The 25,855-nt window shown below is 38.2% G+C and overlaps 1 protein-coding gene across 7 annotated transcripts in view; it reads left to right on the forward strand.

Annotated features, from left to right (window-relative positions):
• The window catches only part of LOC138743999 (MOB kinase activator 2-like), a 138,382-nt gene that overhangs the window by 93,194 nt on the left and 19,333 nt on the right, over window positions 1-25,855 (forward strand). For 5 of the 7 annotated variants that reach the window (XM_069899531.1, XM_069899544.1, XM_069899540.1 and 2 more), the window contains 2 exons: window positions 24,264-24,424; window positions 25,709-25,802. In XM_069899531.1, coding sequence (XP_069755632.1) covers window positions 24,264-24,424; window positions 25,709-25,802 — 255 coding nt within the window. Of the gene's footprint in view, window positions 1-11,540; window positions 11,694-24,263; window positions 24,425-25,708; window positions 25,803-25,855 lie in introns of those variants that run through there. The other 2 variants (XM_069899528.1, XM_069899535.1) reach the window with 2 other exon arrangements.

Here is a 25,855-nt window from a genome sequence, read left to right on the forward strand (position 1 = left end):
CCCAACAATAGCTCTTTCAAAATATAACATTTAAAACGGGTATTCTCAGTTTTTGTAGCTTTCATTGCTGGCCATTTTAGCCTTAAATGCATTGCAAATGCCTTTTGTTTTTTGTTTGTCGGAACCATGTGTTGAAATATTCCAGGGATTTCTGACATGCAATGTTAATTTGCCAAAACAAGCAGAATACTAGTGGGTGTATTTATTTTTACTAGTATTGAGGACACTAGCACCTTGTGAGTTTGATGAATAGGTTATTTTGTTTCAATTTATGAAATATCAAAATACTGATGTAATATCCTTTTTAACTTCAGGATTTTTATCAGATTTGACAAGTGACTTTATCCTCCACCAGTCAAAATGAGAGTGTTAACAATTATTAATGAATTAAAGCACATATCTAAATGTTGATACTAAGGCTGCTCAATTGTGTCGTGGTAATTTAAATACTACAAAAATTTATGTGAAATCAATTTCTTTTAAAGAATTTTGTTCTTTGTACAAATGATTTATTGCATCACATTTTCGATGATTTAGATATACTATGCAGACTTGTTGAGCTCTCCTTGGCAGGGATATGACCTCTAAGGTATGTACACATCCCAACCAATATCAGGTTGGGATTTTAGCCAATGTCAAGAAATTCGGCTCGGTTTGTATGTGTACCATCTCCACCCCAAGCTTGTTCTTAAGGAAGAGGAAAGAGAATGCTCGGGGCCTATGTATTGAATGTTACTGCTTCATCTCCAAAGCAAGTTATAGTACTGTAAATTGTGTGCAAGTTATCTTGACTCTTCTTCCCCAAAAGGCTGTGTTCCTAAGTGTCCCCAACTTGAGATTTGGGCTCAGGAGAAAACAAGGCTTTCTTTAGCTCCAAATATTTCTTCCTTGCACATTTCAGATCCTTGTGATCCATCATCCATATTTGTACCCTCAAGATGGAAAGGTTACTGACCCATCCAGAATCATACAATATCATACACCTTAACTCCTCCAAGTACTCCTGTTACAGCTTTCTGTGTCTTTTGTAATGGTTCTCCTCCCCTTTGCATGCTGCTGCCTCTGTCTGGTGATTGATAAATGCAAATCAAAAAACAAATGAAATATAAACAGAAATGTTAAACAAAGCACTCAGCAGGTTGGGCAGTATCTGTAGAAAGTGAAACGTAGTTAACATTTCAGGTCCAAGATCTTCAGTCTGTCTGAAGAAACAAATGTGCCATCAGCTCTCCATCCAACTGCTCTCAAGCTGTTAAATTTCCCTGACTACACAAGTCCTGTTTTCATTGTTTTGATGCTTTTTTTTCTTGACTATATAGTGTACAATGTATATAACAATAAACTCACTATCATTTCTAGAGAAACCACCTGCTGAAGATTAGCAAACCTAGGCTTGTTAGAGGAGTTGCATCAAATATTTTGACCTGAGGACATGATGCTGCATTTTTTAAAAATTTCCAAAAAAAAATGTAATCACCAAAACAAACTTTTAATTGTGCAACTTTTGTCCTTTTGACCATTGTGACTCGCTGTTCCTTGCTGAGGTATAATGGCATTTGTCCTGGTCACCTGGACCCTTTTATGTGTTGATGGATAATTTTTGTAGTTCTTATTCCATCACATAATTAACTTGGTCTAATTCCTTCCACATTGATTAACCTATCATGCATGTTTCCCAGCATAGATAAATGTTTGGTGGTTACTTTACATTTATGTCTCACCACACATGGAGATGCTTGTAAAAACAATATATCTCCAATGTTTACAATTGGTGTCACTGATAAGAAATTATTGATTTAAATTGAGTTAATTTGACCAGCATATTTTGTGCACTGGGTTCGTTTAAACCAGTGGTTTTCAAACATTTTCTTTCCACTCACATTCCACCTTAAGTAATCCCTATGCCATAGATGCTCTGTGATAAGTAAGGGATTACTTAAGGTGGTTTGTGAGAACCACTGCTCTAGACCCAATTGTTACTGAAATATTTTATTTGAGAAAAATTGTTATTCGCCCATTTCCTTTGGAACTATGAAACCGTGCACATAACGAATCAACGAGGTACGATTAAAACAGTGATTTTCAAATATTTTCTTTTCCCCTCACATACCACCTTAATACTAATCACAGAGCACCAATAGCATATGGATTACTTAAGGTGGTATGTGAGGGGAAAGAAAACGTTTGAAAACCACTAGGCACTTTTACACAGCTGCTGAGGAGTAGAAAATTTTAGGAAAATATTTGTTCTGGTGGCAGTTTAAAAAACAATTCATCCCGTAATTTTTCCACTGATACCCCTACCCATTTTTACGGAGCGGCTGCAGTCTAAATTGACTGCAGCCACTCTGTAAGAAATTGGCCTAATGAATGCGATGTTCCCAGTGACTTGGTCACTGAACAATGGGTTCAGCTCGTGACAGCAACTGAACCTGTTCCTTGCAAGTGCACAACCCGCATCTCCATGCCACGAAGGCATGCAGGAGACACAGCACATTATGGTTTTTTCGCAAAAAACTAAGCAAAGTAGCTACCACCTTCGCAACGGTCTGAAAATCTTGAGACATTTCCTCTTCCTCCCTGAGGATCTTTTGGTCGCAGAATTTTGACTTCACTTAGGATGTCCACATGGTGACGTTGTACATTGGACATAAGTTGCACATTTGCATCAATGTCCAACCACGTTTTTTGGAGGGTCCACCCATGTTCACCTTGCGACAAATTTCGCAACACAGGAAGGCTGTGTAAAAGTGCCTCTGTGTGAACGACCACATCGGAATAAGTATACTAATTTTTTTTGGAATAGTTTGCTTGTCTCTGTGTAAAAAATGCCAGCTGATTTAAACTGACACCTTTTTACATTTCAGGTTTTTTAGTAATCAGATCGGCACACATTTGGAGATTTTCTGATGAAATATCAAAACTGTCTTAAGTAAAAATGTTAAGTATAAAATTCTTTCCAATTAATAGTATAGTGTTGACTATTTTAGTATGAAGTCTTGTGCTATCATAACTGTGGATCTTTCCCTTCCACAGTGTTCATCCCTCCCCTACCATCCCAAAAGTACTTAATGTAAGCCATGATGCCATCAACATTGGATGGGTCGCCCTCTGCCCTGTGGATGGAATATTTTGCAATAATCCAGTATAAAATTATGTAGAATCCCCATGGAATTGGAAATTGGAGAGGGTGAAATATTTTGGAATCAATTCTTCTGTTTGAAGCATAATGCTGATGTGAATTTGTGTGTAATGGCAACCTTACCAAATTTGAGCCACACAAGTACTAGGGAGATGGCAGAAATATTTGACCATTATTTTGATGTAGTTTTTATTCGATGAGCATGATATGGGGTAATAAGAAAGTAATGTGTTTGAAATAGGAAAAAAAAATCATATTAAATAGCTAAGCAAACTCAGTAGATGAAACGGATTTTGAGCTGAAACTCTTCATCGGATCTTGAAGGAGTGGTTTAGACTGAAACATTTGACTATTCTTTTTCTCCCACTGATGCTGCTTGACCTGCTGAGTTCCTCCAGCAGTCTGTTTGCTTCAAATTCCAGCATCTGCAGTCTTCTGTGTGTCTTCAGCTGATGAAACCCCCTGGTTCAGATGCCTTACATTTGCACGCTTGAAATAATCTGAAGAAAATGTAGCAGAGGCATAACCTCACAAAAATCTATAAGGCCTGGTGAATGCAGAGTCAGGAAGTGTATAAACACAATAATTGCTAGCTGGCATCAGAACGTAAAGCAAAGGGCAACAGTACCCTCTGGAAGAAGGTGAGAAATGGCATTGCAATGTGTCCCACAATAAAGTTAAAAGCACGCTCTCCTGCCAAGTCACCCATAAGTACATCAGCTAGTGCAATAATAAAACGTTGCAGGGTGGAGTGTTGCAAGGGCAAGTGCTCACGTGTCTTCTGCCCAGTGGAATGGGGAGAGTGTGGCCTGGGAGGGGTGGAGTGGGGGATTGGTTATTTGGAACTTTGCTGAGGGAGCAGGAAATATCAGTGGAGGAGAGATTGGTTTGTATTATGGCCTAACTAGCATTTGTAACTTGTGGTCTTTGGGCACAGCAGTTCCTGTACCAAGTTGTGATGAATATGAACGGGATACTTTGTGTAGTGCACCTGTAAAAGTTGTAAGAGACAGTGGGCACATGCCAAATTTCCTTAAGCTTATGATCAAGAAAACATAGCAACAACTCTACTTCATTATGTGCCAGGTGAGGTTGTTGATGATGTACATTGCTGGGAACTTGAACCTTTCCAGCATATCCCCCTCAGTACTGTTGATACAGGGAATTTAGAAAGAAATCTCCTTGTGCAAATATTAGTAAAAGCATGGAGAAAGTAGTAAAGATGCATTTGGGGGGTGGTTGTTGGACAAGCTTATGAACGAGGACGAAGAATGTTACACAAAAAGATTTAAAATTAAAATTTAGACATACAGCACGACAACAGGCCATTTCAGCCCATGAGTCCGCGCTGCCCAATTTACACCCCATTAACTCACACCCCCGGTACGTTTCGAATAGTGGGAGGAAACCGGAGCCCCCTGGGGAAAACCCATGCAGACACGGGGAAAACATACAAACTCTTTACAGACAGCACAGGATTTGAACCCCGGTCCCGATTGCTGCCGCTGTAAAGACATTGCGCAAACCGCTACACCAACCATGCCGACTATTTTTGTATAAGGATGGAGATTTAGTGGCATGTAAATCTTTGCAAAATGAAACAAATCATTCATCTCTGTGCCGTAGAAGAACACAAAAAATAAGAGCAGGAATGGGTCATCTGGGCTGTTGAGCCTGCTTTGTAAGATCATGCCTGATTTGGCTGTGGACTCTGCCACCTATCTGCCTTCATAATCTTTCATTCTATCAAAAAAATCTAATTCTATCTTAAATATATTTTATGAGGCAGCCTCTACTACTTCCTTGGGAAGAAAATTCCAGAGATTCACTACTCTCTGAGGAAAAAGCAGTGCCTCCTCATCTCTCTTCTAAATCTACACACCCAAATCTTCAAAGTTCAGATTTATTGTCAGAGTACATACATGTGGTCCTTTTTTAGGCAAAACTTGAACTGTGTGGCCTCCATTAAGCTTCTAAGACCCTGGCACTGGTCTCTCCAAGTAACTTCACTGCTAGACATGCTTAAAAAGAAGCAGTCTCTTCAAGTGACCTCCACTGTTAGTTTCAATCAAAATGTACCTCTACTGTTTTTAATTGCAGAACAGAGCTTGGATGCTCTGAAAAAGATACAAACAAGCAACAGGATTGTATAAATTATGGCATTGAGGAAAAGAGGAAGGGAATTGTGTTTCCCATTTTATAAAAATACTAGAAAAAGAGTGGAAGTTGGCCATTTATGCCTTTGAGTGATATTCCAATGTAGGGACAGGTTTGAAAGCATATTAAAAATGAAGGGGGAATGCAGAAGAAATTGAACACCAATGATACAAACTTGAGGAACTTGTGTTTTGTGTGGCGACATAGAGATTCTCTCATTTTCTGCATTGGAACAGAACAGCTAAGGTTTGATGAAGTTGTTCAAAATTATAAAGATTTTAATATCATGAGACAATATTTTTAGAAGGTAAGGCTTTGGCCAACAGATAATACAGACTTAAAGCAATCAATTTTAGACCTGGAGGGTATATGCCTTTTTAAAATATACAAACTTGCTGTAATGATTTAGAATTCTTCCACTACACTTTCATGCAATGTCAATAGAAATTTTAGAATTAACTTTGGATAAAAATGGGAATGGTTGATAATTCCAAGTTGTCGAACCATATTGAAGGAAAGTGATTAGTGAATATCTCTTTTCAAAGTGCTAGCACAGACATGTTGGACAGAATGTACCATGTCATTTTATGATTCTATATTTACTTGGTTCACATAGAGGAGCATCTTGTTCTAAGCTGAATGTTGAGGAGTTTAGGCCAATTCCAAATCCAGAGCCAGTAAGAAACTGCTGAACTGCCCACAAGTCTCTGAAGAATTCCACTTGAATTCCAAAACGAGAAGGTAGCACACTTGAGGGCATTGTGCCACTCGTGGTGTTTATTTCAGTTTTACATTCTGATGGTTTGTATTAACCTTCAGTGTAAACTACTGATCTACTCAGACAGAGCAAGTTTCTGTGGGCTTGTTTACACTGAGGTGAAAAGGACTGAAAGAAGCTGGTTCACGTGTGGTTCTGCAGGAATTGAATTAAAAAAAACTATTCCTGTTTCAACCTGTCTAGCCAAGTAACCTAGACAGATGTGAGCTTGAGCCATGTCCTGGCGCGACTATACTGTTCTTCACAAAAATGGCCCTGTCAATGACTCAAAGCTAAATTTCTGAAAAATGAAATAATCCTTTTTGTTCTAGTCTTAATAATACATCAATACATACACTTTAACATGATTCATATTGCAGAACAAATGTCTTTAATGGAGGATTCACCACATTTGAAGTACTGATCGTAAAATTAATCAGCAAGTGATTAAAATACCAAATTCCCATGACTGAAAACTGAATTTAACTCCAGGTGCTATAAAAGTGCTATTATATTTTACTTTCTCATCTTATTATCACTTGTGGCTGATTTTTAACGGAATATCATTGAAATTTGTATTAAAATTTTAATTCAACGATGGTCTTGTTTAAAAAAAAATCTGCTAAACAATTAAACGCCAGAATTGAATAATGGAATTCAGTTTTGACTTAGTAAATAAATTATTCAAGTGTATGGTTATTTTTGGCACTGGAAGCCCGCTAACATTTTGAGGACTTTGTATAAACTAAGGAAACATCTTTTGAGGGGATGTTAAGGTAAAACTTTGGTTAAAAACTGAAGGTAAGATTTTAATTGTGTGAACTTTTCTCTTGCATTGTTACTCCTGGGTGAAGAATCTGGTCTTAATGGTTTTTATAGTTTTTCAAAGGCCTGGGCTCTTTGTTAGGTATGAAATATTGGTTACCCTTTACTTCCTATGGATGCTGTGTGACCTGAGTTTCTCCAGTAAGTTGATCAATACACAATATCTTGTATTAAGTCATGGCAGTCTCCATCCATACAGCATTAACAGTGACTTCTTCAATTTCCGTTGCCCTCCCTCTGATTTTTTTCCTCATTGCCTTTCCTCCAGCTCTCCACCACCTTTCCTTCCTTCTTTCTACTGTAAAGCTACCCTTGTTAGCCTTCTGCCCTCTCTCCTTATCATTTCTTTCTCTCCTACCCTCCCACTTGTATCTATTACCCACTAACCTGTGTTCCTTCCTCTGCCTCTCCTCTCTTCTCCCCTGCCTTTTCATTCAATTTTTTCCTTATTTCTGAAGGACCCAGACCCAAAACATTGTTACCTTTTACTTCCTATTGATGCTGTGTGACCTGCTGAGTTCTCCAGCATATTACGCTTGACCCCAGCATTTGCAGATGTTCGTATTTAACCATTTTTATGGGTAATTTGTTCATGGCTAGGTCAGGAATAATGTATATTCTTTATGCGAATAAGAAGAACAAATTAAGATCAGAGGATGCTATCTGAAAATACAAAGCAGAAACCAAATCGAAAGATCATTACTGATGATACCAATTAATTTTTGTTTTAGAAAAGGAATTTGTGGGAGCACTTTAAAATGCAATTAGTGCAATTAATGTAAGGAGAATGGGAAAAGAGGAGTTTTTTTCTTGCAGGATAATGCACTACCAATCCAAGATATTAAATCTCACACAAAAACTCGATCAATCTTCATCAATCAAACATTACAGGCCCACAGTATTAGTAAAGTGTGATTATGGAGCCATTTCTGATCACCTTGCTAGGATGAAGCAAATTGCAAGGGAGCAAAATGGTGGAAGCTGCAAACCAGTGGCATTGTTGTTAATAAGGCAACCCCTGGAAGATTTCATAACTGAAATTGAAAAAAGGATGGGATGTTAGAGCTAGGTAATGATATCCTTATTTTAAAAAAATGACTCTCCACCTTAAAATAATGTAGTTGAACAGAAAGCAGAGGCAAAAAAGTCTATTCTAAATGTTTGAGGAATGAGGTTAATACAAAAAAAAGTGTTAGAGAAACTCAGCAGGTCCCACAGCATCCATAGGAGGCAAAGTGATGTAACCAATGATTTGGGGCAAGGTATAAGCAAAAATACAGGCCAGAAGGGGAGGAGAGAAGAAAGGGCAGAGGGAGGAGCACTGGACAACAGCCTAGAGGCTGCATGTGAACATGGATAGTAGAATAGGGGAGAAAAGCTGTGGGGAGGCTCTCTGAATGCGGAGCTGGAAGAAAGGAGACACAGGGATAGTGTTACAAGATCAAACCAGCAACCACAAATAAGGCATATCACACAGGGGTAAAGTTGAACAATTACTTTATTAACAAAAATTCACCTTCAGACTTTAATTCAGAAACCCCCCTTTTATAACAATGCCCACTGGTTACTATGCAAATTTCTGTAACAGTGTAAAACTAATAAATTCCCCAGCATAAATATAACATATGTAATTAAAGTCTAAGTTATATTTCCAACCAGCCCACAGAAAAACTTAGACACAAAACAAACACAAAACACTCAAGACTCACAAAACTTCGATCTCAACCGAAGCAAAAATCTTAAACAAAATTCAGTTTGTTTGGTAAACTGAAGCCAAAAGATCTCTGATAGAGAGAGAGAGAGAGCACAAAATTCGAAGTCGTCTTCTCGTGTTGTTTGTAGAGAGAGGAACCACTGGCTTGGTCCAGATCCTTCTGGCTGCCTTCGGAACGTTCATTTTTGAAATCCCAACATTCTAAACTGTCCTCCAGACCATGACTCATGTTCTGGGCCTTCTTCCACTCCACAGCACCACCCAGTGGTGGTTTATCACCCAAGTCCAGAAATTTTTAGATCATTTTCTGCACATGCTCAGTCCGCCTCCCACTTTCTCAGCAGTCCACCTTCACCTTGGCTCTCTAAGGCAAACTGTCACTTTTTAATATTAAAACCACACAACACAGGCCAATACACAACACAGAACTCTGTAACAATAGGGAAAGAGAGTGAGAGAGATAGAGCTACAGGAAAGGAGGCAGGGATAGGGGAGGGGAGAGGGTAACAGGAACTGGAACAGTCGATTTTTATGCCATCTAGTTGGAGGGTGTCCAGACGGAATATGAGATGTTCTTCCAATTTGCGAGAGAACTCACTTTGGCATTGCATGAGACCATGGAAAGACATGTCACTATGGGAATGGGGCAGGGAATTCAAATGGATTGGCATTGGAAGATCTCTGTTGTTGCAGCAGCCAGAGTGGAAGTTTAGAGGGATACATGTGGGAATTAGTTTTTGGAAGTTATACTTCATTGATATAATAATGCAAATAAATGCTGAAGATAACAATCAAATTTGGAGATATAATTCGTTCAGATTAAATAGTGGATGTAATTTGCTGTCATATTTTTAGTTTTTGGCTTGTCAACATGCTAATAAATCTGCATGATGGATTGTTGCTATTTTAGCAAAGTATTTAAAATATCTTAAGTCAGAGATTTCTAAGTTGGGGAAAGTAAGAGGTGAAATTCAAACAAAAATTTATATTGTAAATTTATAGGGTATTTCAAGTTTAGCAGATTATATGAAGACAATGTCTGTAGATTTTTGTCTTATTGTTATTGATCTGTTCATTCTTTAATAGAAAATTAATTTTTAATTCCTGTGATTGAATATGAGTAGAAAATTGAGAGAATAATGTTCTTGATTCCATTTCCTAATTCCTATTCATCGAATCTTGCTGAAAAACGTAATTTTGTCAGAATATGATGAGGTTTAGTGATGGTTCCATTATGCAATCATTCTGAGGATTTTTGTTGTTGTGCTTGTGTGTATGTTTGGCTTGAAGTGCAGTTGCATGTTCTTCTTGGAGCCATTTTGCCACCAATTCCAATTTAATATATGCTATGTGAAATTGTTTCAAACCTTGGGTTCCTCTTTCTTTTGGAAGTTAGATAAAGGATATTCGTAAAGTTTTATTTTGGAGATACGAGAGTCTGCAGATGCTGGAATCTCGAGCAAAAAAAGTCTGGAGGAACAGGATCCGTGGGGAACATTTTGGATCGAAACACTTCATCAGAACTTTTTTTTTTCTTTTCCATGATTTTCCAAGTACCAAAACTAATTTTCTTTTGAATAAAAGCTTATTGTGCTATCATCAAAAGGGCTGCATAAGCTAAAGCATTTAGAAGGTGGCGCACTGCCATCTATAATGGAAATTATGGAGGGACAATGAATGCTGGATTTGCATGTGATGCTTGCAACTTAAAATGAAATTTAATAGTCATTTTTATTGCAGCATATGGTGTTAGCCATTTGTTTCCTTGAGATGAAACTGCAGACAGCAGAGTTACGAATAAAAGTTTGAAAGTTTCTGTCTTCTATATGTAGGCTCTACAATTTTAAACATATTTAAGGTATTTGATATAAAATTCTAAAATAAAAATACCTTGATGAAGGGCTCAAGCTTGAAATGTTGGTTTTGTATCATTGCTACATAAAAGACACTGTTTGACCTCCAGCATTGAGTTTTTATTTCAGTCATGGTGTCATCAGATTTTCATTTTATTGCTGATAAAAAATCTACTTGTGAAGGATGGAACTGCAATTTTATTAATTTATCATGTATAAGTTACAAACAGTACAACTGCAGTGAAGCCAGCAGCCTATATTGTGTTTGCATTCAAGCAAAGAGCTTTCAAGTCTAAATATTTTTAAGACCGTTAGATGACCCACTTGTACTGGTGCTTTGATGTCATTTTACTAAATCACTCTTTTGTGTTCAGAAATACTTGGTTCCAAATTGAATTTCATTCGTGTTTTTAAAAAAATATTCTATATGCAAAGTAAGTTTTCTTCTGTGTATGTGTGAGGAGTTCTCTCCTGATTCCCAAAACGTAGATTAGCTGGATGCATTCATTTGTAACTTCGTTGAATGCTGCAAAGTTGAATGTTAAGATCGATTTTAAACTTGTAGCTTTTTGTGCGAAGTTGCCAAATGTCCCATCGAGGAAAGATGCTGAAAACAGTCAAACTTGTATAATTTTCTCCTCGTGTAACTTGCTTTATAACCATTGTCCCAGTTTGTGCTTGCACATTTCACGATGGATTGACAGTAACCAAGAAAGTTGTTCACTTTTTTTAAAATTCAAAAGTAAGATGGCAAAGAAAAATGCCTGGAAATAAGTAAGTTGGGCAGGTACAATTGCGAAATCCTTATAGTGAAAGTAGCTTGTCTAATCACACGATCAGTAGAGTTGAGAGGAGCATGTTGTTGTTGAAGTTGGTTACTGCCCTTTTTCTTTTAAATTCTGTGCAGCTATTATCAGTGATATGCTGAAAGTTTTCCCTGCTCTTAGTAGACACTCCCTTGATTTATGGCTTGAGCTGTTGATGAAATCAATGAACTGCTTGTCCTTTCATGCCAAAACCAGACAACTCTTGTCTGATTGGCTGAAAACTGAAGGTTGTTTGAAGATCATTGCTGATGTAAATGTGGCTTAACTAGTTTGAGTTGTGGAGACAAAGGAGGTCTGAAGACTGGGAAATTACTATGGTGGATCATTTAAACCATAGTGAAGACAGGTCATTACATGGACAACAGAAAACAGGATTGAATTACAAGATGGTTCTGCAAACTATGGGGAAAGTCCTGAGGTAGACCACTTACTTGTCTTTTGCAGAGTAGCTGGTGACTAAAAGTGTGGAAAAATGCAGCAAAAATTGCTCTGGGTTATCAATGATTTTGTATGTATTAGCCTTGAAGATTATAGTTGAATCAAGAAAATAACTGGATTCAGCAACTTTTGTTTTTGCACTCAGGCTCTCTCAAATGTAGTTACACAGTAATTAATGTATAAACAAAGTAAATATGTGTGATGTGCATTGATGATGAGTACACTTTCCAATTTGCAGTAAAATATGAAACGTTCATCCGCTTGTAAGTTGTAAAAAAAATCTCTTGTCACATGTTTAGATTTGTCGCTTGAATTGTTTTCTTCGGATATTCTGTGTGCGCCTGTTGAGAAGTAGAGGACTGAAAGTTAAATAATTGTAGTAGGTTTAATTTCCTGATAAAGAGTAGCATTTTAAGATGTATACAAAATAGTATTTTGTAATAGGTTTTTTCCGTGCTTTGAAAAATAACTTCTTAATCTTGCAATGTTACTTGCAGTGTTGTTTGACTTTAATGCCTTACTGGATTGTGTTAACAACCCACACTACAAAGATTAACATTTGGTTAGTAATGCTCTGGAGGGTAACCAATAGACTGAAGTTGACTTTTCAGCTTGTTGTTGGCACCAATATGTTAGAATTAAAAAGACAAATGAGCATTTATATAGATCCTCTTGGGCCACGCAAAGCAAATGCAACTTTGAAGCAGTTTTGCAGTGAGCTCAAGTGCCTTGAGTTTGCATGAAACTGGAAACTTCTGAATCAGTGGCATGAACGCTACCAACTGTACATCATTAACAATAAAAATCTTGTTGTAAGCTTTAAAAATGAGCTTGATCTTAAGTGCTTGAAATAATGATCAACAATTGTGACTGATGTGGTTAAAATATACCAGTATTTTGTTTTGTAGTTTTATTACGTCTCGCCAGCTTGGAATTTATCGCAATTATGTGGGTTGACTGTGGCTTTGTCAGTAGCTTCTGAATCTAAATGTTCTTGTCCTAAGACCTTCCTCCAAAGATGTGAACAAAAAAAAAGGGAGGCAAAATTTTTAAACTGTAGGCTGCTGCACTGCTAAATGATGAGATAATAAGTCAGGATGAGACAATGAGCTGCTTGGAGGAACTCAGATGATCAGGTAGCATATATTGGTGGAAACGAACAGTCAACGTTTTGCATTGCAATCCATTATCGAAACTAAAGTGGGACCAGGAGATATCAACTACATCAAGGGGTGGAAGAAACTGGTGAGGTACAAAGTGGAGGTAGGCTATTGGAGTTGGAGAGACAGAGGGAAGGGAAGGGGAAGGTTGGGGGGAAAAGTTTTGAAAAGTAAAACAGAGGTTAAAGAAAAGATGGAAGCTGGAGACCCAGATAGAGATGGGGTTATCTAAAATTAGAAAAATCAGTGTTCATGCTCTTCAGGAGGAACATGATGTGTTTGTTTTACTTAATCCTGGCAATGAATGAGAGTGAAAGCGGACATATCTGTGGAAAAGGTGAAAAGAATTGGTCATTCAGGTTTAGACCCATAGACAGAGCTCAGATGTTCAACAAAGCGGTTACCTTATGCTTGGTATTAGCAAGGTAGAAGGGACCACATGAAGTGCACAGATTGCACTAGATTAGGTGGGAAGATGTGCATGTAAATCTCACTTGCAAGATCTGTTCGTGGCCCTAAATGGAGGTGTTGGGGTGGGGGAGGGGGGGTGTGAAGGGGTGGGGTGGGGAGATGAAGTGACCAATTTTATGATTTTTATGATTTAATTGTCATTTAATAATGGTTGATTTTTAAAAATATATATATTTAGAGACCTGCACCCCCAGTACATTTTGAATGATGGGAGGAAACCAGAGCTCCTGGCAAAAACCCACACAGATATGGGGAGAGCGTACAAACGCATTAAAGACAGTGAGGGATTCAAATCCCAGTCCCAATTACTGACACTGTAAAGGCGTTGTGCTACGCCAACCATGCCAGTTGAGTTTTCACTTTACACCTTTTTTTTTACCAAGTGTTATTATTTTGGTCAAGAATATCAACCTCAGATCTGTGGGGAAAACAAATAATTAATAGGCAGCTTGCTTTTATTGAGCCAAAGGGAGTCAAACCTGCTTGTCAAAAGCTGGAATAAGTAGGCAAGCTGCAAATATTTCCCCCTGGTATCCTTATACCTAAGAACAATCCTAAATGTTGTGTTCCCTGTCGAGTGTACGAGCTGGATGACGTGAATGACTGCATTCTATTCATTAAAACCTCAATCTTTCTCCATGTTAAGCTTCTGTATTTTACATTTTGTGTAAGCTCTTCTATTAAATCTTCAAATAAGTAAAATGTAGCTGCTCTGAACAAACTTGGCAAGGTTTAAAGTACATTTACGTCTCATGAGTTGATCTTGCATCATATTTCTGAGTAGTGACTAGTACTTTATGTAAATATTTTTATTGAAATGTTGGCTTTGGACATTGTTAATAGAAACAGTTGTTGTGATCCCATTAATAATAGCAATTAACAGTTTGTAATGAGATAATTTTCAATAGGTTTGTTATCTGGATAGAATTTTTATTTTGCTTCTTTGAGGCTTGCAAATAGTGTTGCAATAAATTCCCATTGTCCAGTACTATATTTAACTGGCGTGCAACATGAGATTTTTGTCTAACTACCTTTTCAAAGTTCTTTTTAATGTTCCTTTTATTGTAATGTAATAATACAAAAAAGTAATATACATGATACACTTCAGCTTTTGCCTGCTGGTAAAACAGTTACCAAAACAGCACCCGGCACCCCCATTAAGAAGAGATTCCCCCCCCCAATAAAAACATTATAAGAGAAGCTAAAGAGAATCCCTTCAGAGACACTAACCCTTTTTATGCTGAAATCCCGCATTAAAGCCAGCTCCAGTGAATGAGAAAGGCAAATTTACCTTTTATGGTAACGACCTATATTGCAGATCCCGCTTTGCCTTAATGGGACGCAGAGTCAGGAGCCAGCTTCCAGAGCTGAGGGAGGCGGGGTGAGTGGTACAGTACCACCTCCCACCACCATAACGTCAACGGAAGTGAAAGCGCAGAATTTGCAGATTGGTCCAGCATTATGCGTTTTTACTCTGTTGACCTGCTGAGTTCTCTAGCATTGTGTGTTTTCACTTTAAAAATGGTGCTTGGGTCACGGGCTGATGATATCATTGCAATGCCATCATCCCTCCCCTGTGCAGCCACTTTCAGCGGCATTCCTTTTATTGGAGGAGGTGGAACAACTACGCTGAGTGTATTCCAGCAGCCCATCTGCCTTTGGACCTTGTATGGAGGCAAATGCAACAATATAAAGACAGAGAATCTCTGAATTTACATTAGCCTTTTTTCTCTCTAAAAGGGCCAACTGATTGTCCTCCAGAACTCCGACAGCCTCACGGACTCCTGTTCAAATTACTGGCAAATTGAGCTCCATATTCAAACCTCAGATTAAAAATCAGGAAGCTTTCAGTGCTCAAGGCCCTTCAGGAATCCTTCATGCCTTCAGAATCCCAGTTCCAATGTTAGGTCTCCAGCAGCCCACAGCCTGTGTGAGTGCTTTGAAACCAAGTCACCAACAACCCACAGACTGTATGGGTCCTTCCTTTTACACCCAATTAAGTTTTGTATTTTATTCAGCAATTGCTCAATTTTTATTCTCATCAGCTGCCTTCATTACGAATGGCTTGGAAAATGTAACAAATGATGCCGAGAAACAATACCCAGCAGATATCTTTCTACTTGCAGAAAGTTAGGCTACTTATCATTAGTGGAAGCTCATCCAATGCTTTCTCCATCACATTGTTGACTGTACTGGTGCTGCTTCTTGCAGTTGTGTGGAACTTGTTCATTTGATCACCTTCACTACTAATTTCCACCCCTCCCTCCAATTCACTTGGACCATTTCTATACTTTTCACTGTCTCCATCACAGAAGACAAAAAAAATCCACCAACATTTACTTTAAACCCACAGACTCCCACAGCTCCATTCGAACCATCGAACACAACAGCACAGAAAACAGTCCATTCGACCCTTCTAGTCTGTGCAAAAACATCATTCCGTTAGTCCCATTCACCTGCACAAAGTCCATAAACCTCCAGATCCACGTATCTATCCAATTTATTCTTAAAATTTAAGATTGAGCCCACATTTATTACGTCAGATTGGCAGCTTGTTCCACACTCCCACCGCTCTGAGTGAAGAAATTCCCCCTAAACCTTTCCCTTTTCACTCTAAAGGCATGTCCTCTCTTATTTATCTCTCCTAATCTTTGGAAAGAGCCTACTCCATTTACTCTGTGTATACTCCTCATAATTTTGTAAACTATCAAATTTTCCCTCATCTATGCTCCAAGGAATAAAGTCCTAACCTGTTTAATCTTTCCCTGTAACTCAACTCCTGAAGACCCATCAACATCCTAGTAAATATTCTCTGCACCCTCTCAATTTGGACTGGACTCTGTGTGGCTGCAGGAGTGCTGGAGGTGAATTTACAGACACTCAGTGATTCTGTGGGGACTTTTTATTTTTGCTTCTCTTTCTCTGACTGTAAGAGGCACTTCAGGCAATTTCTGCCGATGGCGAATCTGTCTGCCTTACAGCGGGCAAAAGCAATTTCATGTAATATATTTTATTACAATGACAATAAATTGAATCTTGATATCCTTCCTGTAGTTAGGCGACTGTACACAATGCTCCAAATTCGACCTCACGGATGTCTTATACAAACTCACCATAACATTGCAACTCCTTTACTCAATACTTTGATTTTTGAAGGTCAAGATGCCAAAATTTTTCTTCGCAACCCTGTGACACCACTTTTAGAGAATTGTGTATCTGTATTCTCAGATTCCTTTGTTTCTCCACACTCCTCAATGCCCTGTGTATGTCCTACCTTGGTTTGGCCTTCCAAAATGCAATGCTTCACGATTAAATTCCATTTGCCCTTCTCTGGCCCATTTTTCCAGCTGGTCCAGACCCCTCTGCAAGCTTTGAAAGCCTTCTTTGCTTTCCACAACGCCTCCAATCTTAGTGTCATCAGCAAATTTGCTGATCCAATTTACCACATTATCATCAAGATCATTGATATAGACAACAAATATCAATGGTGCCAGCACTGATCCTTGAGGCACACCACTAGTCACAGGTCTCCAGTCTGAGAAGCCACCATCCACTACCACTCTCTTATGATTTTTAAGAACCGCTGCATTATAGAAAATTATTGCATTTTCCCAGAATGCAATCTGTCTTTTAAAAAAAAAAGATTGGAACAGGAATAAGAAGGTATTCCCATTCGGATATTTTACCTCCTCAACCCATAGTAAGTTTCCCAGAATGCCTGCAATCTAAAGTTAATTGCTGGCATAATGAATAGCACGTATTGATTACATGCAATTCATGTCACACTCTGTGTCGCCAGAATAGCACTGTTCATCCCACATACATCAGACGTCGAGGTTAACGTCGCCGCAGCGGCATTGCAAGTCCGCATCCTTAATTACCACACTTTGTGTATTCTGTCTAAATGCGTAGCATGATATGGATATTTGGTCGTTCCTGTGTGAATGGCCACTCCCAGAAGGTAGGGAGACACTTCAGAATGGAAAAATCATGCAAGTTCTGTGTAAAATAAAAAAAATTGTCTTCTCCAATTCAGCCAATTTCGAATCAAGTTTACAAACTCTCAATGGATACCTAGTGTCTGAAGCTTCTGAACTAACCTCCCACATCAGACCTTTGTCAAAGGCCTTACTGAAGTCCACAGCTTTTCCTTCTAGGTAACGTCTTTGAAAAACTCTATAAAAGATTTGTTAAACACGACCTACCATACACGGATCCATGCTGACTATCCTAAATCAGCTCTTAGCTGTCCAAATACTTATATATCTGATCTCTCAGAACACCTCCAATAATTTATCTACTACTGATGTCAGGCTTACCGGCCTGCAATTTTCTGATTTACTTTTGGAGCCTTTTTTTAAACAACGAAACAACATGAGCTACCCTCTAGTCCTCTGGCAGCTCACCTGTGGCTAAGGACACTTTAAATATTTCTGACAGGGCCCCTGCAATTTCTACACTAGTCTCCCTCTAGGTCCAAGGGAATATCATGTCAGGCCTGGAGTATTTATCTACCTTTATTTGCTGTAAGGCAGCAAGCACGTCCTCTTCCTCTTTAATCTCTATATGTTCCATGCCACGACTGCTTGTTTCCCTTCCTTCCTTATACACTATGCCAGTTTCCTGAGTAAATACTGATGCAAAAAAAATTGTTCGAAATCTCCCCCCATCTCATGAGGTTCCATTCATAGACGACTGCTCTGATCTACAAGGGGACCAATTTTGTCCCTTTACTCTTAATGTACTTGGAGAAACCCTTTGGATTTACTTTCACATTATCTGCCAAAGTAATGTCAGGTCTTCTTTTTGCCTTCCTGATTTCCTTCTTAGGTATTTTCTTACACTTAATGGAACTTTTTCTCACCCGGTCTTTTGTATGAATGCCACCCCTTTCTTCCATTTCTTCCTTTCTGCTTCCTTTACTTTCAATTTGAGGCCTTCCATCTGGGACATCTGAAATATTTTCTTTTTTCAGGAAATGTGGGTTTCCTCTTTAGATGGTCAATTGATAATGCTCTTGTATTCTATTTCTTGTACCCCCTCCCCCCAACCTGCTCACCCATCAAACCAAATGGAGGTGGAGTTCCTTTCATCCTTGGCTTTCACCCAAGTAGCTTTTGCATCCAGTGTATCATCCTCCTTCATTTCCATTAGATCCAAAGGAATGACTTCCACAGACATCACAAAGGGGGGAATAGGGTCCCTTAAGGATCAAGATGGTTGTCTGTATGTGGAGCCACAGGAGATGGGCATGTTTCACCTAAAAACTAGAAAGTTAATCAAAAGTTGGGTGCTCCCAACACAAGTAGTACAAAATGATTCCTCTATTAGATGGTAGGTTGAGTATAGGACGAGGTACAAATATTGCAGTCAAGATCAGACGCTAGTGGCACGACTCTAGAAGCTGCTTAGCTGGCTGCTTATTTTTCAGTATTCTCATTTCTTCCCTATGGATTCTACCCCAATCACATTTTAACTGAGAGACTCTTTTCCCGAGCAATGGGCTGATTGAACTTTGAAGATTTCATATAATGCTTAAATAATTCAGTTTAGCCTTTATCTTGAAATAATGAATTATATTACATTTACTGGAAATTTCACAGTGCAAGATGCAGCTGACTGCAGTTTGCAAAAGCAGTTTGAGGACCTCAAATTACCATTTTCTAAACTGGAATTGTTTGGATCAGTTTGTTGAAGTATGAAGATTTTGTACCACCTTTCCATTTTGAAGAATGTTCCATAAATGACTAAGTTTCCATTTGTATGTGAAAGGCTTTTTAGCAGTTGAATTGAATCGCATTGTGTTTCCTTCTGAAATGTGAAATTGTCCACATATAAATTGTATTTTTATAGAGTTCCAAATAAAGAAGCAAATGTTGGGGCTACTTAGCTAAGGCAATATTTGTGGAGAGCAAAGTAGAAAACGATCTGGGTCAATGACACTTGGTCAGAACCATAAAGTAAGAAAATATGGTCTTTTCATCTCAGTTTCTAAGTCTGATGATGGATATTGGCCTGATATTTTAATTTTGTTTCTCTCTCCTCAGTTACTGCTTTATCTGAGTATTCACTAAATGTTCTGGTTTTATTTTTACTTTTCCAGTTTTTGAATTTCAAACTGCAATGTTTCAAAGTATTTATTTCTGTGTTTCCAGCTTATCCAAGCTTCTGTTGCAATGTTAATGGTAAGCCTTGGAAATATGAAGCTGAGGTTACCTATTAAGGAAAAAGATTTTTGTAAGAATGGGGAGAAAAGAGCTTCTGGCAATCCTGCTGTTCTTTTTCTTTGCATAAACTGAATTGGAAAAGTAGAGTTTATTGGCAAGAGATATTATTCTCAAGAATTCTGAAACTTGGTATGAGCATATGGACAATGTCCAGGAATGAAGCTAAGCTGTGTATAAATGCTTCGAGTTAGTGTTTCACTTCTGGTTGGGAACTAAAGTTAATAAATGATCACCTAGTGATGACTGACATTCACTGAAGTATATAGCACCTCTGGTCACATTCTATCTACAGGAGTGCTAAAAGTTATAAATTATTTTATTTTTCCATGCCAACAAAACACATTCCTTTGGAAGTCTGTTGACTTCAGTCTGGCATTCGATTTGATGCATAAAATGGTAATAAACTTGGTCAGGCAGAAGTTGAGCGTTCCATTGTGACACAATGAACATGCAAACTAGTCCTGCAGTCAAATGAGGATAAATGCCACCATCGTGGGTTTGGTTTTACCATCAACAAATGAGATACTTTGATGTTAAATTAATGGCCCCAGTGCGTTAACTGACTCATGATTCTCTTAAGTTGATTTATTCATCATCTGATTGTACCAGTACAACCCTTCGAAACGTTCTTCGGTCCGCAGTGCAAAATAGTGCAATCACAGAAGCTGACATAACAGCATACACATAGACAAGTACCATACATATATTTAAAATAAATATTATTAATAGTGGAGTCTCAGAGTTATTGCAGTTCAAAAGCCATTATACTGTTTGAAGTTTTATCTTGATTATAGATAAACATTAAAACACTACAGCACTGTACAGGCCCTTTGGCCCTCCATGTTGTGCTGAACCATATAAAAGTGCTAAACCCTCCATATCCTATAACCCTCTACTTTCCTTTCATCCATGTACCTATCTAATAGTCTTTTAAAGGCCCCTAATGTTTCAGTCTCTACCACCACTCCTGGCAAGTCATTTCAGGCCTCAACAACTCTCTGTGTAAAAAAAAAAAAAAAAAAAAAAAAAAAAAAAAAAAAAAAAAAAAACTTGCACCTGATGTCTCCCCTCTACTTCCCTCCTTTAATCTTATACATACGTCCTCTTGTGGTTGTTATTCCCACCCTAGGAAACATGTATTGGCTGTCCAACCTATCTATGCCTCTCATAATTTTGTAGACCTTGATCAAGTCCCCTCTCATCCTTCTACGTTCCAAAGAGAAAAGGCCCAGTTTTGCCAACCTTGCCTCCTAAGACATGCCCTTCAATCCAGAAAACATCCTGTTAAATCTTCTCTACACCCTTTCCATAACTTCCACATCCTTCCTATAATGAGGTGATCAGAACTGAACACAATACTCCAAATGTGGTCTCACCAGAGCTGCAACATAACTTCTCTACTCTAATACACAATCCCCCTCTTAATGAAGCCCAGAATCCCCATCAGCTTTTTTAACTATCCTATCAACCTGAGCAACTACCTTGAGGGATGTAAGGAGATGAACCCCAAGATCCCTCTGTATTTTCAGTTTCCATATAGCAATTACAGCATTTTGGCCCTTCTAGTCTGCACTGGATTAAGTACTCTCCTCTAGTCCCACCTACTTGCACCCTGCACATAACCTTCCATTCCCCTCCCTTTTCTTTATTGTACTGTATCTATTATTAAAAACCAATTTAAAAAAATTGAAAAAGAAGTCATTTAGCAGTCTCACTGCATGTGGGAAGAATCTGTTCTTCAGCCTGGTGGATTTGGCTCTGATATTTCCGTATCTTTCTCCTATCGGGAGTAGCTGGAATATGCTGCATGCAGGGTGGTAAGGGTCCTCACTGATTTTATAAGCCCTCTTTAAACGATCCAAATAATCACATTGATTAGAGGGAGAGGAGGGAGGGACATAGCAGTGGTCTTCTCTGCTGCTGTTATTCACTTTAATGCCATAAGCATATTCACCCCAATATTGGAATCAACAGACAAAGATAAAGAGAAATTCTTTTCTGAGCTTGAGAAATCCCTGGAAACAAAACAATCCTCCTGGCGACATCCATGACAGAGTTGGAGAGGCGATGAACATGTTCTTGCTACAAGCAGTAGCTGTTAAATTGTATAATTATCCAAGTGAAAGGCTACAAGGACATTGGTGCCATAGCAGGTGTCAGTGACTGGTAGACTGAGCACTGCTTTGCTATCTTCATCAGCTTGGACATTTGACACATTCTACTTAGTACATTGAGAAGGTTTCTTCTGGAGTTTCTGGTGGGGGGTGGGGGCATTTACCTCTTCACCACCCTCTGCAGCTCTCATATAATGCTGTGATGCATCCAGTAAGTATTATACCTAGCACCTGGGGGCTGACCCAGGTTCTGGTTCTTGTGACTATATGTGACCAACTACGGTGACCAACTGTGGTGTGGGTAGGTCTGGCATTCAATGATGTGTCTGTGATCTTCAACCCTTCTTCCTGTCCAACCAGTGAGGTCTCTAGATAAAAACATGACATTGTTCAATCCAGTATTTGTTTCCTTGTTTTTGGAAGGTTTTTTGTTGTTGCATATTTTGTGTTTCAAAATACAATAGTTCCTGATTTAAAAAAAATTTTTAATGATCAGGCCAGTGGAATTGGGTCTAATATTGTTTTGCAGGGATCCCCATGATCAGGGAAGAGATTGAACAAATGGAATGATTATTCAATGCCTTAAAAAAATAGTAAACAGTATTTCAGTGGTTTATTTCAGGTCCTATCTCGGGTGATCTTTCCTGGAATGAACACACTAAAGGCATCATGAAGAAAGCATGCCAGCACCTCTACTTCCTCAGGAGTTTGCAGAGGTTTGTTGGTGACATCAGAAGCCCCGGCAAATTTCTACAGATGTGTGGTGGAAAGTGTGCTGACTGGCTCCATCACAGTCTGGTATGGGGATACCAATACCCTTGAGAGTAAAGCCCTACAAAAGGTAGTGGACAAAGCCCAGGACATCACAAGCAAAGCCCTCCCCACTATCGAGAACATCTACAGGGAACACTGCTGTTGGAGAGCAGTATCAATCATCAAGGATCCACACCACCCAGCCCATGCTCTGTTTTCTTTGCTGCTATCAGGAAAGAGGTCTAGGTGCCACAAGACTCGCACCACCAGGTTCAGGAACAGCTGCTACCCCTCCACCATCAGACTCTTCAACAAAAAACTTAATCAGGGTCTCACTTAAGGACTCGTGCAGTTTATTGACTTTTTTATTCTCTCTGAATTGCACAGTTCAGGTTACATTGTTATCTGTTTACAGTTCTTTATTTGTTGACAAGTATACACTGTGTACAGTTTTTTTTGTGTACCAATAAGTGGTAATTCTGCCTCGCCCACAGAAAATAAATCTCAGGATGGTATGTGATGTCATGCATGCACTCTGACAATAAATCTGAAATCTGCTGCCAGTATTCAATCAACAATGCACATTTTTGTACCTGGAGTCTTTAACTTTTGATCAATTTCAGTAGAACAAATTCTAAATGGTTTTTTTTAGCCCGATTTGAATTACAGTAGACTGTGAAGAAAATAATATGATTAAAATTTGAATGTTTTGTTCAAAATTATGCAGCAGTCCTCTATTTATTTGGATTGCATTGCATTAAATGGTGTAACTGTATTGATTGATTGCAATATTATACTGGTTCTTGCAGAATGCTAAATGCAAATTTCTCGTATTCATTTACCTCACCACTTAAATTAGCAATTATGATTTTTACATAGAAATAAAGGAAATATTCCACAAAAAAAAATTGCACACTTACATTGCCTTCCGATGTTGTGAGTTTGACGGAGGGTGAACGTGGGTGGTCGTCATATTCATTTGTCCAGTTTCTTACGGAGTGGTCAATTTAGACTGCAGCCACACCCTAAAAATGTTTAGGGATCTTGGTGGAAAAATTACCGAATGGAATTTAGCAAATAAATTCCGTCACTGCCACCAGAGCAGAAAGTTTACACAAATTTCTGCTGTAAGAAGTTCCTAACGTTAATGGTAGAAATCATTATGTTTAAAGTTTAACCAAGGAATCTTTCAGTATAAGCATGTGATGAAGGAATGTATATAGAAAGGCATCTGCGTCATTAAGTCTTTTCAGCTCGTGTCCATTGAAGGGAATGATATTTAATTGATGATCACTTTTATTTCCTCACTTTAGTAACCAAAAAGAAGGCTGTAAAGTTGATTTAAGCTTAATGTTCAAATGATTCTATCTTGGCTGTGGAATTTAATAACTGCATAAATCGTGTCTCTGCAGTGTATAGTAGGCAGAATTCTGCTTGATCATTTAAGTAGCAGGTACAGTTCCAAAATTTAGATGGATGAAGGAAATAGTCTCGTACAAGTGTTGTGCTCTATTTTACTGCTTGGTAGGGTTATCACAAAGGAAGACATTTCCATTTGGACATGGCTAACACAGGAAATGAGGAGGGAGGGGAGAGCAGGTGTTAATGTACAGTAATTATGTCTGGCATCTTCTGGGAATGGGATAGTTTCTTGGCATTGCTCTCCATTCCCATGCTCATTTTGTTTGTAATTTAATTGTCTTGCAAAACTACATGGCATGTTGAATTTCCTATGTGATAGTTAGGAGAATACTTAATACACAATGTTGAATTGAATTGTATCCAAAAAATCCCATTGATTTAATCTGATGTTTGTTTCTTTTAGAAAGTCTAAGACCAAGCCAAATGGTAAAAAAACAGCCACAGAAGAGAAGAAATTGTATCTGGAGCCTGAATATACCAAAGCCAGAATAACAGATTTCAATTTTAAAGAACTGGTGACTTTACCACATGAAATTGACCTTAATGAATGGCTAGCCAGCAATAGTAAGTTCCTGCTGTTCATTTAGATGACTGCAACTGCAAGTACATTTTTAACTCTTACTTTGTGTTAACTTCTGAAGAGAGGAATTGTGGAGCTGCTATGGAGTGCAAACTTAAACAGGACCAAGTTGAGCCAGAGACTTTATTTTTATGCCATTTATTCTCGTAACAAGTGAAATGCATTGTATTTGGAAATAACTAAAATCTGAATGAAATTCATTTTATGCAGACAAATAGAATTGAATTCTTTATTGTCCATGTGTATAGAAATAATTGAGAAGCTTAGTTTTTTTGCATGCCATTCAACTTCAAAAAGTTGCATGCTCTGGTGCCAATTTAGATCTAAAAAAAATCACAGAAAAATGAAACAAAATTAATCATGGCATTTGTAACAGCATTTAACTGTAATGTTAGCAATAATATCTGCTTCCTGATGGGAATCCAGCACACCATTATCACAGTTATGTAAATGTATGGGCTCTAGTCTCATCCTCTCTCTCCCTGTTCACAACAGCCTCCGTAACCAAAGTTGGTTCTTCACTTTCCATGACTGTTGATACCTCCTATACTGTACGCTTGGCATGGTCCTCTAGATAGACTATTTTGGCCTCCCCCACAGCTCAATGGTTTGATGACATCTACTATGTCAGTAGAAAAGCAGCTCTGCTTGTGTAAGAAAAATTACAAAATGTTTCCACATTTGAATGTGCCCTGAGGATCCAACTTATCAATGTTATTGGTGGTGATATGCATGATGGTTAAGTAATTATTGGTGTGCGCTGTCTAAGAATTATACCTTCTGGAAAATAACAACAAGGAAGAAATGTGCATGTGAACAAATTATAATATGAACCACAATCTGCTAATTATTTCAAGTTTCAATATGTTAGGTATTTCCAGACAATGACAACTTGTCTAAAATTGCTTCTGTTAACCTCCCTTCCCAGGTTTATATTTTCATTCTTTTTCCCAAATTACACTTGCAATTAAATTTAGAATACCCTCGCCATCTGAAGAATTTTAAAGGTAAAATTTTAGTGATAGCTGTACTCAGTACTTAGTATTCTTAAACTGAAGTGAATGGAAAGTCACTTAAATTGCTGTTTTCAATCCAATCTCTTGTCCATTTTAAACATGCTGATACACGAACAAACTTTTACATCAATCCTTTTTGGTGTGTTTCATGGAATGATATTAAATAATAATTTTGTGATGATTTTTCTGGTGAACAATGCCAAACATAAAGGCTGGCATTTAACAGTTTCTTTTCCTTCCCCAAATTCTTAGCAACAACATTCTTCAATCACATAAACCTTCAGTACAGCACCATCTCTGAGTTCTGCACTGGCGATACGTGTCAAACGATGACTGTGTGCAATACGTAAGTATAATTTGGAACAGAGTATAGATTGCAAAGTTATAATTATGCATTGG

This window comes from Narcine bancroftii, chromosome 1, assembly GCF_036971445.1.
Source record: "Narcine bancroftii isolate sNarBan1 chromosome 1, sNarBan1.hap1, whole genome shotgun sequence".
NCBI classification, from domain to species: domain Eukaryota; kingdom Metazoa; phylum Chordata; class Chondrichthyes; order Torpediniformes; family Narcinidae; genus Narcine; species Narcine bancroftii.